Source organism: Oryctolagus cuniculus, chromosome 10 (assembly GCF_964237555.1).
Source record: "Oryctolagus cuniculus chromosome 10, mOryCun1.1, whole genome shotgun sequence".
Lineage (NCBI taxonomy): Eukaryota > Metazoa > Chordata > Mammalia > Lagomorpha > Leporidae > Oryctolagus > Oryctolagus cuniculus.
Window position 1 is genome coordinate 12,093,594 of NC_091441.1, and position 16,615 is coordinate 12,110,208.

The following is a 16,615-nucleotide window of genomic DNA, read 5'->3' on the forward strand; positions in this document are numbered from 1 at the left end:
TATTCTGGGTTCAGCAACTCCTTTCATCATAAATACAATTGTGCAGTCAACATCTGTGTAAAACATTATTATTGTTATCCTGGATTTTCATGTGAAATAACCAAGGATTCCAAGATTTTTTTTAAAGATTTATTTATTTATTTGGAAGTCAGAATTACATGGAGAGAGGAGAGGCAGAGAGAGAGAGAGAGAGGAGAGAGAGAGAGAGAGAGTTCTTCTATCCGCAGGTTCACACTCCAATTGGCTGCAATGGCCGGAGCTGCGCCGATTGGAAGCCAGGAGCCAGGAGCTTCTTCCAGGTCTCCCACGCTGGTGCAGGGGCCCAAGGATTTGGGCCATCTTCTTCTTCTTTATTATTATTATTATTATTTTTTGATAGGCAGAGTGGACAGTGAGAGAGAGAGACAGAGAGAGAGGTCTTCCTTTTGCCGTTGGTTCACCCCCTTCCCCCAAGGCTGCTGCGGCCAGCGCACCACGCTGATCCGAAGCCAGGAGCCAGGTGCTTCTCCTGGTCTCCCATGCGGGTGCAGGGCCAAAGCACTTGGGCTGTGCTCCACTGCCTTCCCGGGCCACAGCAGAGAGCTGGACTGGAAGAAGGGCAACCAGGACAGAATCTGGCACCCCGACCGAGACTAGAACCCCGGGGTGCTGGCGTTGCAAGTGGAGGATTAGCCTAGTGAGCAGCAGTGCCAGCCTTGGGCCATCTTCTACTGCTTTCCCAGGCCATAGCAGGGAGCTGGATCGGAAGTGGAGCAGTCAGGTCTTGAACTGGCGCCCATATCAGATGCCGGCACTGCGGGAGGCGGCTTTACCCACTATGCCAGAACGCCAGCTCCCCAGAAGGCTTTTGCTCAGGGTTGTGCAGCTATTAGGTGTTGGGCTGTGTTAGCTATTCATTCATCCTGTGATGCTTTGAATTCCACGAAGGTACCTTGGAGGAACATTTTATATCTAGGTATTTAGGAATCACTAGAGAATCATTTGAGAATGATTTTCCGTATTTTCACTATGGTGTCAGGTAACCTTTGTTATAAAAGTAATTTTAAATTTTATCTTATGCAGATGTATATATTAATTGGATAAATATTAAAAATACAGATACATGCGAAGAAAATTTTAATCTATTTGATTTCCCTCAATTCAGTCAAGATTCTGCTTTTTAGAGCACAGTCCTCCAGATTTTCTAAAAGTAAAGGAATTATTTTGTATTTACTTTTTTAAAATTTATTTTTAGAGGTTTACTTTTGCATTTTAAAGGCAGAGATTTAAAGAGAGAGGGAGAAAGAGAGATCTTCCATCTGCAGATTCACTCCCAAACGGCCACAACAATGAGGGCTAGACCAGACCAACACCAGAATCCAGGAGCTTCGTCTGGGTCTGTCATGTGGTACAGGGACCCAAATACTTGGGTCATCTTCCATTGCTTTCCCAGGTGCATCAGCAGGGAGCTGGATCAGAAATGCAACAGCTGGTAAAGGAACTGGTGCCCACATGGGATTCTGGTGTTGCAGGTGGGAGCGTAACCTGCCATGCCACAATGCTGGCCCCTGTTCTGTAGTTTCCAATTCCTTACTTTCATCTAGCAAAAAAAGAACTTTATAGCACCAGTGGGTGACTATATAATGGTAACATAAATTGAAAGGTTTTTATTCACTTCTTTTCCAGTTGAGATATCGGGTTTATGCATCTTCTGCTGTGGAAAGAAAATACACTTGGGGAGCCTGTGTAAGGAGAAAAAAAGTGGGAGAAAGGATTCCAGAAAATGAGGTTTCATCCATTGGAACCTATCATTTATTCTAGGGCATTTTTCACAACAGGCTCACCATGGCAGTGCTTAGCTCCATGCTGCTTGTTAGTTCTCAGGTTTCCCCAGCACTCAGGTGCAGAGGTCAGGACACCCAGCTCAGATCTGCAGTGGCTCTTCTTGCTGCGCATCCAAGGACATCACACGAACAGTGAGTGGGGAGGGCTGTGCAGAGGATATTCTGAGCCACGTTGCTTTAGCTGTAGCACAAGGCTGAGTCCTGTGTGGCAGTAAATATGCAAAATAGATACTTAATGGGAGTTCAAAAATGGAACAGGGTAAGATCATTCGCATTCTAATCCTGTGGAATGAAGGTTTTTGGAAACAAGAGTTGGCACATGCTTTATTACAATTTTTGGTCCAGAAATATAGCTTCGTTCTCACTAACATATGCAAGCTATTTCCACTCACATTTCTTTCCATATTTCCTACTACTGGATGTGACAGCACCATTCAAAGCATTTATATATCGCATCACCCACGAAACTGCCACATTTCCCTTCATTTTTAAGAGATCACAAACAGGGTTACCCTTCTTTATTTATCCCACCCGCACCTCCCAGCTTCAACGTTTGTGCTTCACTACACAGACACCAAATTTGTCATTCTGACTTATTCTTCTATTTTCTTTTTCTGACCATGGAGTTCTTAAGAAAAATGGGGAAAATGTGCTACAAACTGATAATAGAAAACACTTTATAATATCTAGTTTCAAGAATGATCTGAAAGTTACAAGGAAACATGTGGAACTTCATTCAGTGTTAACAAGGTGAACTTTCGGTGACAGGTGTCATAGTGCTAGCTATCAATGTACTTTTCCTTCTGTCCAATAAAGCACCATGTATGTTACATACTTGACATCTGTAAGAAGAGGTTTCTAGTCTAGTTCTCCTTATGAGTAAATGAATAAATGTTAGGCCTTTTCTCTCCTCTCCTGAAATTTCTTAAGTACTGTGCTACTTGATGAATTATATATTTTAAGATACAATTAGTACTTTATGTAATAAACATTTATTAATTAACACAGGTACAGCAGTACATCAACATGATATGCACTGTTAGATGTGTTTTTCCTCCGTGTTGAAATATTTTACAAGTTGCTATTAATGTGCTCACTGACTGGAAGATATAACCAGGATTACAAATGCAGGACATAAATGTCACTGCTGGTTTCTTGTGGGCTGGTTTCTGACACAACTAGGTGGTGAGGTTTTCCTTACTTGCCTGGGTTCATGCTGGAGCGCTTCCTCGTCTGGCAGTGCTGACAGCTGTCACCAGTCCTCAATCAGAAGTGGACACTTATCTGAAATATTTTGTTCTTCCTCTGAAATGTGTGAGCATTATAGTATGTTTGGGATAATAGGAAACTTTACATATTTACACAATATTTCATTATTTAGATGTAACTACTACCCTTTCAAATATTTTTGTAGAATGATTAATATCAGCAGATTAAAATTACAAGATAATCACAGGTGTTATTATTAAAGGATAGCATTTTAACTTTTAATTTTAATCCAAGTATGAAATATTAAAAATATGCACATAACATAAAACCCAGAGAAGACAATCTTCCTTATGTTTGAATATTATTATTTGATATATTTAGTTTAGGTTGTTTTAAAGGAAGGAACACATGACAGATCTTTGTAACTTCAAAGTTTAATATAAATTTCACTTCCTACTAGTATGGTAATTACTATAAAATGTTAAGCATCTGTTTTCTGCTTCTAGACTTACTCATTTATAGAATACATTGAGGGCATCAAATATTGTTACCTTATATAGTTGAAACACTTATAAAATTGATATAATATGGTATTTTAACTTATGGTTTATTTTTCAAATTTTGTCTGTGTTAATCCAATTCAGATTTGCTCCTCAGTGAATAAACTTGATCATTTATTTAGTTATGGAGCAATAAAATATAACTAATGGTTATATATATATTAAACTTACAGGGGCCAGTGCCTTGGCTTGCTTGGTTAATCCTCCTCCTGTGGAGTCAGCATCACATATGGGTGCCGGGTTCTAGTCCCGGTTGCTCCTCTTCCAGTTCAGTTCTCTGCTGTGGCCCCAAAAGGCAGTGGAGGATGGCCCAAGCACTTGGGCCCCTGCACCCGAATGGGAGACCAGGAAGAAGCACCTGTCTCCTGGCTTCGGATTGGTGTAGCGCGCTGGCCACAAATGGCCACAGCAGCCATTTGGGAGGTGAACCAACAGAAGGAAGACCTTTCTCTCTGTCTCTCTCTCACTGTCTAACTCTGCCTGTCAAATAAAAAAATACATTAAGGTACACTGTTTTGTCAAGTTAGTTTCCAAAATGATTGTGTAGATTTTTAATTGAATTAGTTTTGTGTATAATTTAAATTCTTTTGTAAACTTTCATCAATAAACTGCTATTAAAATATTTACTATTATCTACCATGCTTATTGAAAAACATATCACATATTTTATTATTATTTTCATATGTATATTTATCTTCAATTTAAAATTTATTTATTTGAGAGAGAGAAAGAGGCCCTATCCTCCTGTTCAATCCCCAAATGTTGGCAACTATCCAATCTGAAAGCCAGAGCCAGGGACCTGTAATTCAGTCCAAGCCTCGCACATGGGTAACAGGGGACTAAATACTTGAACCGTCATCTACCACCTCTCAAGGTAAACATTGATAGGAAGCTAGACTTGAGAATAGAGACAGTACACTCACAGTCGTCCAATATGGGACTCAGGTGTCTTTACATATTTCAACCACTAGGCTAAATGTAGGCCCCGATAATGCTTATTTGTACAGTGCCTGTCTTCCTATATTTTGTTCACAAGTCATATGTGTAGTTAACATTAACATGTTTACTTTCTAAGGAGTACATGACTAGGTTAAGTTTTAAAATCTCATCTGATGATCTTTAGCTTTTGGTTTTTGTAGGGTGTATTGATTAATGAAGTTAGTGATTTGGTATGGTTTGCTATGAAATATGATTTCACCTTTTTCTCTCTCTTTACCTATTATTATATGAAAGTATTTCCAATTATCTCATTACTTTTGTCCTTTTTTGATAGTTTGTAGTGACTACTCTTGGAATTTAAACATGCATACTTCACTCATCACAATACTCAAATTATTGTATCACATTACCTTCAATGTAAGGAGTTGACTACCAGCTATTTTAACTTCTCACATGACATCATTAGTTCCATTATCATCATGACTTTTGCTTTATTATATGTTACACATCCCATAGCACATTGTTTTCATTGTATAGTCAGTAAATTGCTTTTTAAAGCAAAAATAAGCTAATGTAATATTGTATATTTATCCATATATTTGACATTTTTATATCATACCATTATTCTGTATAGGCTCACATATCTTTTGTTCTGAATATTCTCCCATTATTATTTTAAATGTTATTTATTTATTTATTTATTTATGAGAGAGAGAGAGAGAGAGAGAGAGAGAGCGAGCGCAACAGCGATGAAGAGGGCAGAGAAGGAGACAGAACTCTGAAAATTCCCGCAGTGACTGAGGCTGGTCTGAAACTGAAGCATAGAGCTGAGAACTCAGTCTGGGTTTCCCAAAGGGATAGCAGGAATCCAAGTACTGGAGCCATCATTTTTGCCTCCCAGGGTCCACGACACCAGGAAGCTGGGATCAGAAGCAGGAGCTAGGTATTAAGCCCAGGTAATGCAATGTGCTGTGTAGGTATCCTACATAGTGTCTCTTTACTGCAAGGCCACACCTTGCTCCATGTCATTGTTGTAGTGAAGTTGTGCCATTGATGGGGACTGTCAGTTTTACTTAGTATTTCTCTTATTTTGTAGCATACATAATTATGCCTTGAGAGTTTTTCCTCTGGAAAAAAATATGGATGCCATTCTATTGCTGGTGATATTAACATTATTTCTGAATAATATTTAAAATGAATTGTAAGCCAGCACCGTGGCTCACTAGGCTAATCCTCTACCTGCGGCGCCGGCACCCCAAGTTATAGTCCCGGTTGGGGCGCCGGATTCTGTCTCGGTTGCTCCTCTTCCAGTCCGGCTCTCTGCTGTGGCCAGGGAAGGCAGTGGAGGATGGCCCAGCTACTTGGGCGCCTGCACCCACATGGGGAGATAGGGAGGAGGCACCTGGCTCCTGGCTTCGGATCAGTGCAGCGCCGGCCGAAGCAGCCATTTGGGGGGTGAACCAACGGAAGGAAGACCCTTCTCTCTGTTTCTCTCTCTCTCACTGTCTAACTCTGCCTGTCAAGAAAAAATGAATTGTAATTCTTTCGTATTTTCAATGATGATTTTAAGTTTTTCTCTTGATGTTTCATTTGTAGATTTGAGGCAGAGAGACAGACAGAGAGAGACAGAGAGAAAGAGAAAAACACTTCCAGCCACTAGGTTGTTCCAAAATTGGTTGCAACATCCAGGGCTGGCACAGATAAAGCCAAGAGGAGTCAAAAATTCCATCTGGATCTCTCACATTGGCGGCAGCAACTCCAGTATTTGAGCCATTACTCACTGTTTCAGAGGCACGTCAGCATGGCTCTGATTTGAAGCAGAACAGTGTGAACTCAAAAGTGGTGCCCGGTCTTTGGATGTAGACATCCCAAGCAACAAGTTCTGGAAATCCTGTTTTTTCTGACATTACTTTCTGTGGATGTAATTTTTTTTTTAAATTTGAAAAATCATTGGCCATTAAAATAATCCAAGCTCCCTTTAAGAGATCACAGCTATAGATATTTTATGCCTCTTTATATTTTCCAACGAGTTACTGAAATTCTATTTATTATAAAAATCACTATTGCCACGCTTGCTGTCATCCCTGTACTTTAATTTTATTAGTTTCTACTAAATCATCTTCAAACTCAAAGATATTTTCTTCAGCTGTGTTCAATTTTTTTGATTAGCCATCCCATAATATCTTAAAATTATTTCAAATATCATATTATTAATTTCTAGTAATTTTATTTGGTTCCCTTTGAGTTTCTATTTCTTTGTTTTGTTTCATCATGTGGTCATTTAACTATTTAATTTAGGTAACTTTCATTAATAGTTCATAAAACTTTAAAAGAAGATGATGAGGAAGTCCATAAAATTATCCTACTAATAAATATGAATAGTAGAGTGAATATTCTAATGCATATTTATTATAATATTAGAATATTCAATGAATCTTAGAATCAAAAAAGAAAATAACTACAGAATAGAAACAAACTATGAAGTACAAGGCATTCTGAGACACAGGATGCCATGCAATAGGAAGTAAAAACCCTCAGCTATTAATATATTTTTAAAAGTATACTAATTTATTTGAAAAACAGTTACATAGAAATAGCAGCAGGTAGAGAGATCTCACAACGTTTCATTCACCCACCAAATAGTCACAATTCAATTAGAGTTTATGAGTCAATCTAATATTATAGTTATAGTTATAGGATTGACTGGGCCAGGCTGAAGCCAGGATGCAGGAACTCCATCTAAATCTCCCACATGACTGGCAGAAGCCAAGGATTTGGGGCTTCTTCCACTGCTTTCCCAGGCACATTGGCAGGGAGCTGTATTGGAAATGGATCAGCCAGGATTTGAACCTGAACATATAGGATGCCAGCATAAAATTTTTGGCTTAACCTACTGTGTCATAATGCAGGTCATAGCTATTAGAATTTTTTTACAAAGAAAATTAAATGACATTTAATCTAGTCTTTACTTGATTATAAAACATATATAGGATAAGGAAACACTGAATCACACTATAGAGACAAGGAAAAATCCAGAATGTAGGGAACTCCATAGGAAAACTGACTTGATATGTCCAACACGTTAATGCAAGGACAAATCAAAAGAAAACTAAGGAAATCAATAGATCACACAAAATTTAAGAAATGTGTCAAGAAACTGTATTATGTTAACACATTTGAATCCTGTTTAAGAGGTGGTTGGACAGTTTTAATGTGAACACTAAATGAATATTCGATTATATTGGAGACTAATTTTCAAACTGCAATTTTGATTTATAAAAGTATACACATGCATATGTATATGACATTTATGCTTGTGTGTGTTGAGTGGTTAAAACTGTGTCACTATTGAAATTTGCTTTAATGTCATGGAGTAGATATCTCTAAAGATGACACAAGATTAGCCATGTGTTGAAGCCAGGTAATCTTGTATAGGTAGGTATTCATTCTATTATTTTCTGCAGTTTATATGTATGAAAATATAATAAGGAAAACAACAATTTTATTCATGGTGAGTGTATTTCCTTAAAGATTTATTTATTTGAGAAGAAGAGTTAAACAGAGAGAGAAGGAGAGAGAGAGAAAGAGAAAGAGAGAGAGAGAGGTCTTCCATCTCTCTAAAGGTTAACTTCCCAAATGGAGCTGGGCCAATTTAAATCCAGGAGCCAGGAGCTTCTTCTGGGTCTTCCACATGCATGCAGGGGCCCAAGCACTTGGGCCATCTTCCATTGCTTTCCCAGGCCATCAGCAGGAGCTGGATCAGAAATAGAGCAACTGGGACTGAAACCCATGCCCATCAGGGATACTGACTCCATAGGTGGAGGGTTAAATTACTATGCCACAGTGGCGACCCCAGGTGTACATTGTTATCAGTGTTGGTGATAGTATTTAAAATATACACAATATATCTTTCTCATGAAGAAAATTGGATTTCTTTCAAAGATTTTCATCAGCTGTTGTTTCTAAACAACAGATATTTGGGTTTTAAATATTCAACATAAGTATAATATTCATCTTTAATTTTCACCTTGACTGAATCTCTTCATGACCTTCCCCCAGAAATGTTTAACAAAGAACACATCTGTTTGAAGGCCATACAGGAGGACTACCGAAACTCCGTGTTCCTTCTTAATTATGTGTTGTTAACAACTTTTCCTAACAAGAAGCCCAAGCGTAAAAAGTCCCTCAAGGGCTGTTCAAAAATACATGCAAAATATTTAAAACAAAATTATGTATAATAACTGTAATATTGGTCTCTATGGCTTTTCTGTTGATTATATGATATTAAACTCCAATATAGATCTCATATAATTATTTCTCTACATCGGTTCCAAATAAGTGAATCCTTTTCAGTTCAGGCAAGTGTGTGAAATGTCAAGGATTCAACTGCAGGTAAGGATGAGGACTACCTATCATGAAAAAGAATGTCAGTAAGATGGGTAAGGTCAGCCTCAGGTAGATGGAAGGTTTTAACCTTAAAATACATTTGAGTATTTAGAGCTACAAGATAACTTTATGTCCATTTTAAATGTTATGAAATTTCAGCCCTTTTACTAGGCAGTATAATTTTGTGTTTATTGTCTGAAAATCATCTTATCTCCTCTTTATGAAGCTGCAAAGCACTTTTCCACATATTTCACATTGTGAAAGGGTAAGTATCTTGCACTGGCTTTCTATTCAGAGTGTTTTATAGCATCAGTATAATGCTTTATTAAATCCCCGAGTTTTAATCTGAACTGTCATTTTGTCTATTTAATTAACTTCATAAAATAACAGTTTGGAAAATTGAATGGAAGAGCTTATTTCTATTGATTAAAAATAAGGAAAATATGTGATTTTTATATTCTCCTGACTTACTGTTGCTTTATCAACATAGTTTGAGTTTTACTGAGATAGACAGGAATAAGCAAGCAAGTTATATGTCTAAAAAATCAATCTCAATGTAACCTGTCAATCAAAGAGATTGCTAGAGCAACTTTTGAACTTTCAGAAAGATTTATGATGTGATTTGAAACAAATGATGCCTGAACAGAAACAAATTATTGCAGAGCTACAAAATGTAGTTAATAAGCTTAAGTGAAAGAGAAATTAAATGTGTATTTTTATTTTTTTCACAAGCAAAAGTTGTAACATGTCTTTAGTAATTATGTGAGAAAATGTTATTTTTGACCATTTTTTGTTTCTTATGCTTTAGGAATATAAAAGATACTTATGAGTAAAAAAGATTATAAAAGAACACAAGATTTTATTTGCAACATCGGTTTTCCTCAGAAGAGAAGCTGGAATCAAGAGACACATCATAATGAATTGTGGCTTGTTGCTACCTTTTGTCTTGGGAATTCCTCTTCTTTGGCATTGCCTTACAGCAACAGAGAACTCCAAAACACAGAAAATGAAGCAACTAGTGGCTCCTCATTCAAGAGTGAAGCGTGGCTGGGTGTGGAACCAATTTTCTGTACCAGAGGAAATGAATACCAGTCATCTTGTTGGCCGGGTACTTATTTTCTAAGTGTCATAGCATATTGAGTTGTAACCATGTTAAGTGATTTGGTATTTGATGACTTTGACATTTCTCAATGGAACAACTGGAAAGTCCAAGTCACCAAAATTATTTTAGATTTGCAAGCACCAGAAGCATCCACTAAAAACTTGCAGAAAATGCAAAGCTCTGGTTTGCCCTTCTATTTCCCTTGTGAAAATGTAACCCTCATTTATCAACATCTGGAAATTTGATTGTGTTATTCTTGGTAAGGGTTCAAAGGAGCCATACTGAGATAAATATCATTGACCCATGTTTTCAATCCGAATTTCTGCTGTACTAAGTAGCTGTGGATTTACCCCGATTCATTTTTAATGAAGCAGATTAAGACCGTATCCTTTTACAATGAGCTAACTTAGTAGCCTAACACTCCTTTTGATTCGTGACATTGAAGTACAAAAAATCATTATTTTTACTCTCTTAGAAGAATATATTTAAAGAAAAGTACCTTAATGAAACAGAACATCTTCTATTTATGGTTTAGGGTTTAATTATTGCTTGGTTTTCTTTAAACAGAGGTAATTATGAAAGCACACCCTTTTCTGTAAGGCTCTTTCTCTAGATAAATGAACTGAAATAAGTTTAACCACTAATTAACTGGCACTAAAATTTAATTGGACCCAAAGGGTGAAGCACTCACAATTCATTAACTCTCTTTTCTATTCCTTTCAGGAGAGCCACAGTGCTAGCGTATTATCTGATTGCCATAGAGGTTCACCTACTGCATTAGCAAAGTACTTGAGTACATTCAACCTAAGGCTTAGATTAGGATCTTAAACAGATAGATTTCAAACTATCTGTGAAGTGTGTGTATGTGCATACCTGCAACAAGTAATATTTCTCATCCTATTTTAGTATTCTAGGGTGACTGCAGGGAAATCACTTGTCTGGTAGGTTACATGAGGCTGTATTCAGAGTCTGCTCATCAACCAAGAGTCCCTCAGTCAGCCAAGCACCTTGTGTTCTCCCATCACTAAGGGGCCCAGACTTAGCAAAGAAAGAGCTGGAGGCAAATGCAGCTGCATAACTGGAACAAAGAACACCTCCCTGGCTACCTGTCTGCTGTTACAGACATTTAGAGAGTGAACCAGTGGAGAGAAGCTACCTGTTTCCCTCTCTCTCTCTCTCTCTCTGTCTCTCTCTTTCTCTCTCCTTGTCCCTTTATATCTACCTTTCAAACAGAATGAAATTCATTAAATTTATAAAGATGAATTTCTGAATGATTAATCAATGCTATGTTTGATAATAAATTTACTTTCTTTTTTTCAAAATATAAAGGGTTAGCATAACACAAGACAAAGTATACTTGATATACCTTGTCAATAGAATGATTTCAAAGTTTCATTTCTTCTGGTTATAAGTCCAGGGCTCACATCATATGACACAGTATCACTGAGAGAGAATCTGGAATTACCACACTGATCAACTAAATCATAAATCTACACAAAGACCTGTGACTGGGAATGTTTTTAAAACTTTCAATCTCATTGACCTTCTCTGAAGAAAGAATTTATTACATAAGTAGAAAAGATCCTTAAGAAAATGAATATAAAGTATATAGATAACATAGATGTTATATTTTCCAGTAAATACCCTATTGTTGACTTATTAATTTCTCATTGTTCTCCCTCATTTCCTTTAGATCCTTAAGAAAATGAATATAAAGTATATAGATAACATAGATGTTATATTTTCCAGTAAATACCCTATTGTTGACTTATTAATTTCTCATTGTTCTCCCTCATTTCCTTTCTTATATTTCCCCGTTTTCCATGTATTTGCAGCCCAGAAACAGGCATTGCTGTTTAAATATCCCTTCATTGTTATTGTCCTATCTTTCTTTAAGGCCAAATATAATATAAAAATTTGAGAGTATTGTTTTAGATTAAGAATGTAATCATGAAATAAACTTGAATCAATGATACTGTGCATAATCTCTAGGTCTTTGTTCTCCCTTTAGTATACTTTATTATTAGTCAGAAAGCTGACTAATAATTTTTATTATTATCATTATTTTATTAATACTAATACTGATAATACTAACTTTATTAATATTATTATTTTATTAATACTAATACCATTATTAGGCAGAAAACTAAGTTGTCCTTCTTTACACTTGCAGCTAAGATCTGATTTAGACAATGGAAACAATTCTTTTCAGTACAAACTTCTGGGAGCTGGAGCTGGGACTATTTTTACTATTGATGAAAAAACGGGTGACATCCATGCCGTACAGAGGCTTGACAGAGAGGAACAATCCCTTTACACCTTAAGAGCTCAGGTAGTCGACACCACCACTGGGAAGGCTGTGGAGCCAGAGTCTGAGTTTGTCATCAGAGTTTCGGATGTCAATGACAATGAGCCAAAATTCCTAGATGGACCTTATGAGGCCACTGTACCAGAGCTGTCTCCAGAAGGTACTGCAAATGCATTTTCATCAAAGATATATTAACATGGAAAACATTGAAGATTTTGAGCATGTGTTCTAGAAGTGGAATGTTTAAATTCAATACCAGTACACCCATCTGCAAACCTATTTAAGCAAATAAAAGCAAAATCATTGAAAAATTAGGCAATATATTTAAATTTTGTAATTCTGTTATGATACTTTCCTTAGTTTAAATTATTTTTACTAGTCTCAATCATTTGTTCACTCATGCTTATTTCAGACATGTTTTGAGGGTTTGTTATCCAATTCTACCCTAAGCCTCAACTCCATTTATAACTTTAAGAAGAAAACACTTTCCAGTTGCATAGCTGGACCCCACCTGCAGGTGTATGAATCCCATGATTTCCCCTAATAGCATTCTTTTTTTTTGAAGAGGAAGAAATATAACTACACTACTCAAATATGTTCAAAGTAAAGTAATTCACCGGCTCACCCATGTTTTCCAGTTACCTATATTCTCAACCTAGAAACAACTACAAGGCAGTACCAGTCTCTTGTGTGCCTTTGCAGGTGTTTCGATTTGCAGAGATATGAGGATGCATCAAAAGATCAAGAAGATGCAATTATAAAATTATGAATAATTTTCAAATTTTTTACTCTTATTACCATACATTAAAAATTGCTGTTATTCAATGTCATCACAGGTTTTAAAGCAAAATGAAACCATTGGACATATTTATGTAAGAGATTCATGAAACTACTTTTTAATGACCTAATTTCTTAAACATACTATTTTATCTTAAAAAAAGACAATTCTATACAATATGGGTGTGGAAATAGGGAGAGACAAAATCTATTTGTATCAGAAAAACATAACATGAAGACCAAAAGTAAATCAAAGTGGTTGAGCACCTCTGTGCAGTTATTTTCATTTTATGCCTCTTTTTCAAGACTCAGAGTTGGTGTTATTGTTTTAAACATAACACATATAGAAGAGTGATTTTCAGAATATATAAGAGTTAGTTCTAGAAGTCAGAAATGTCTTTGTGGTTTAGGGGAAGACATGTTTATGCAAAATTTATCCTCAAAAAAACTGGTAGTAATATAAGGTAAAATTACATTTTAAAAAATTTGCTTAACTGTGACAAATGTGATTCTTTAAAGGTCATTTAAAATTATGCTAACTTGCTTTGAAACTGCCTCCACTAAGTATTTGATTCATTAGTTAAAGATGATAACCATGTATATTCCACCATTCATTTTCCCAATTCTTCACTTCTTCCCTCAAAAAGCTTTTTATTTAAGGAATACAAACTTCATAAATTTTATAGTTACAACTTTAGAAACACGGTGATTCTTCCCACTGTACCCACTCTCCCACCCAAACTCCCCCCCTCTTCCTCCTCCCTCTCTTATTCCCATTTTTATGTGCATTGTTATCAGTGATCTATTTTCAATTAAGATCTATTTTCTTATTTTCAATAAGATCTATTTTCAATTAACTTCATACACATATGATTAACTATGCTAAGTAAAGAGTTCAACAAATAGTATGAAGAAAAAAAAAAAAACAACCTTCCTCAGCAGTAGTGACAATGGCTGTACAAAGTTATCACACCTCGAAGTGCCCATTTCACTTCTGTAGATTACTTTTTAGGTAATCTATTAGTTACCACAGATCAGGGAGAACATCTGGTATCTGTCTTTTTTGAACTGACATTTCACTAAGTGTAATGGTTTCCAGTTGCATCCATTTTGTTGCAAATGACAGGATTTTTTTTATCGCTGTGTAGTATTCTATGGTGTATGTATTCCATAACGTCTTTATCCAGTCTTCAGTTGATGGACATCTGAGTTGATTCTATATCTTTGCTATTGTGAATTCAGCTGCAAAAAAAAAAAAAAAAAAAAAAAAAAATGGGGTACAGGTAACTTTCATATGCTGATTTGATTTCCTTTGGGTAAATTCTCAGGAGTGGTATGGCTGGGTCATATGGAAGGTCTATATTCAGATTTCTGAGCAATATCCATACTACCTTCCACAGTGATAGTGCCAGTACATTCCCACCAAAAGTGGATTAAGGTACCTTTTTCCTCACATCCTCACCAGCATTTGTTTTTTGTTGATTTCTGTGTGAAAGCCATTCTAACTAGGGTAATTTAAAACTGATTGTGGTTTTGATTTGCATTTCCCTTTAGGCTAATGATCCTGATCACGTGTGTCTATTGGCCATTTGGATTTCCTCTTTCACAAAGATTTTGGATGATTTTTTACTATTGTAACTTGCTGGATTAGATTCTATGGCATGAATGGAATGACAAGAAGGGGTGATAGCAAATTTAGCCAACATAAAAGATGCTATGCTACCAGTAGAAAATAGAGAAATCACACACTAGCTAGAAGGAGATGAAGACCAAAGAGATTGTTACTCAATAACTGTTTAATTATTCACCAAGATGGGATATTTAATAGCAAAATTATTCACTGTAGGGAATAATCCAAAAATTGAATATTTTGAAGCAAAATAAAATATATGTAACTGATGTGAAGCAATTTTTGAAAAACAGAAGTAATAATGGAATCCCGGATGTCAGAAAAAAGTACAGATTCAAATTCATCACTACATTGATTCATAATAAACCAGTTAATAAGTGTTTGTTTCTGTTTTAATGGTGAATATGATACAGAGAATAACTGAAACAAATAACTGAATAACTGAGAAAAAAGGGATAGTAGTTTAGATGGAGTAGAGGATATACACAACAGGTGTTCTTTAAAGTGAGACAGCAAGTCAGTCCACAAGAGAATTAATATACATACAATGGAGCATTAGTGGTAGTAGACTGCAACCTCATTAAGAGTGACTTGATGATGATGTAAAAGCAGTTTGGGCCATGCAATATTTGCTTATCAAAAATCTCCTGTGCATTGCAATTTGATGTATGTGTGCAAATTATCTAGTTACTATATATAATTCATACAGAATGGGATTGCCATTTAGGCCTAGGATACATCTGAATTCATGTGAAATTCAAAGAACACTTCATGTGTCTCTCCACGGGAGCAAGGGGGCCAACATAATGGTGATAAGTTATTGTAATAAATGCCATTTAATATATAAATAGGGAAATAATTCTATTACTCTTGCATCCATTTTACTAATGGTTTATCTCTGGAGAATTCTTGCAATCTTTGTTGACTTTGATTCAAAGTAAATAAATCAAAAAGTAAAGGTGATTTCTCTGTCTCAAGCAATCTCAATATTTATTAATAAATATTATTAAATTGGAGAAGGTATTATGGCACAGCAGGTTATGCTGCTCTTGGAATGGCAGCAACCCATATCTGAGTGTTGGTTTGAATCCTGGCTACTCTGCTTCCAGTCCAGCTTTCTGTTATATGTGTGCCAAGACAACAGATGGTGGCCCAGGTGCGTGGGCCCCTCCACCCACATTGCAAACGCAGATGGAGTTACTTGGCTCTGGCTTCATCCAGTGTTAGCCTTGGCAGTTGTAGCTCTTTGGGAAGTGAACCAGCAGTTGGAGAATCTCTCTGTACCTCCTTCTCTGTGTGTTGCTCTGCTTTTCAAATAAGTAAATAAATCCTTAAAAAGCTCCAATTTTAACTGATAAAATTATTAATTATTTTATCTAAATTTGTTCATAATTCTTTACCTTCTTTCCATAACCACTGGCATCCAATGAGCTCGTCTTTTTGAATTTTCTGTTAAAGTACCTAGTGCAAAGATTTCATTATTTCATCTTTTTTAAACATATTCATATATATATTGAAATAATATCAACATGAATTATTATATCTGAGTCCATACTTCAAATGTATATTGGGTTTGCATTATGGAAAGGAGTCCAAATTCTGATGGGTCATATGAAGGGGAAACCAATAAAATCACAAACTATTTGTTGCTTATTCAACACACATTTATTTGCAAGTAGTAGTGGGCTTTCAATTGTTGAATTTATATCTGAAATACAGTTACTCTTAAATTAGAAATTTCCAGAAGAATTGAAATAATACATTAAATTTTGCTACTTGGCAGTCTACATTTACAAAGTTATTACCTGTTATCCACATGAAAATATAAGCTCTATTATGCCAGAAGCCATATAGTGCATTAGATTTGGAAAGGTTGAATAA

The 16,615-nt window shown here is 36.0% G+C and overlaps 1 protein-coding gene across 3 annotated transcripts in view; it reads left to right on the forward strand.

Annotated features, from left to right (window-relative positions):
* CDH19 (cadherin 19) overlaps positions 1-16,615 on the forward strand; it is an 86,873-nt gene that overhangs the window by 14,153 nt on the left and 56,105 nt on the right. For 2 of the 3 annotated variants that reach the window (XM_070049866.1, XM_070049867.1), the window contains exons 2-3: positions 9,726-10,025; positions 12,193-12,487. In XM_070049866.1, coding sequence (XP_069905967.1) covers positions 9,834-10,025; positions 12,193-12,487 — 487 coding nt within the window. In that variant the 5' untranslated portion in view covers positions 9,726-9,833. The remainder of the gene's footprint in view (positions 1-9,725; positions 10,026-12,192; positions 12,488-16,615) is intronic. The other variant, XM_070049868.1, reaches the window with a different exon arrangement.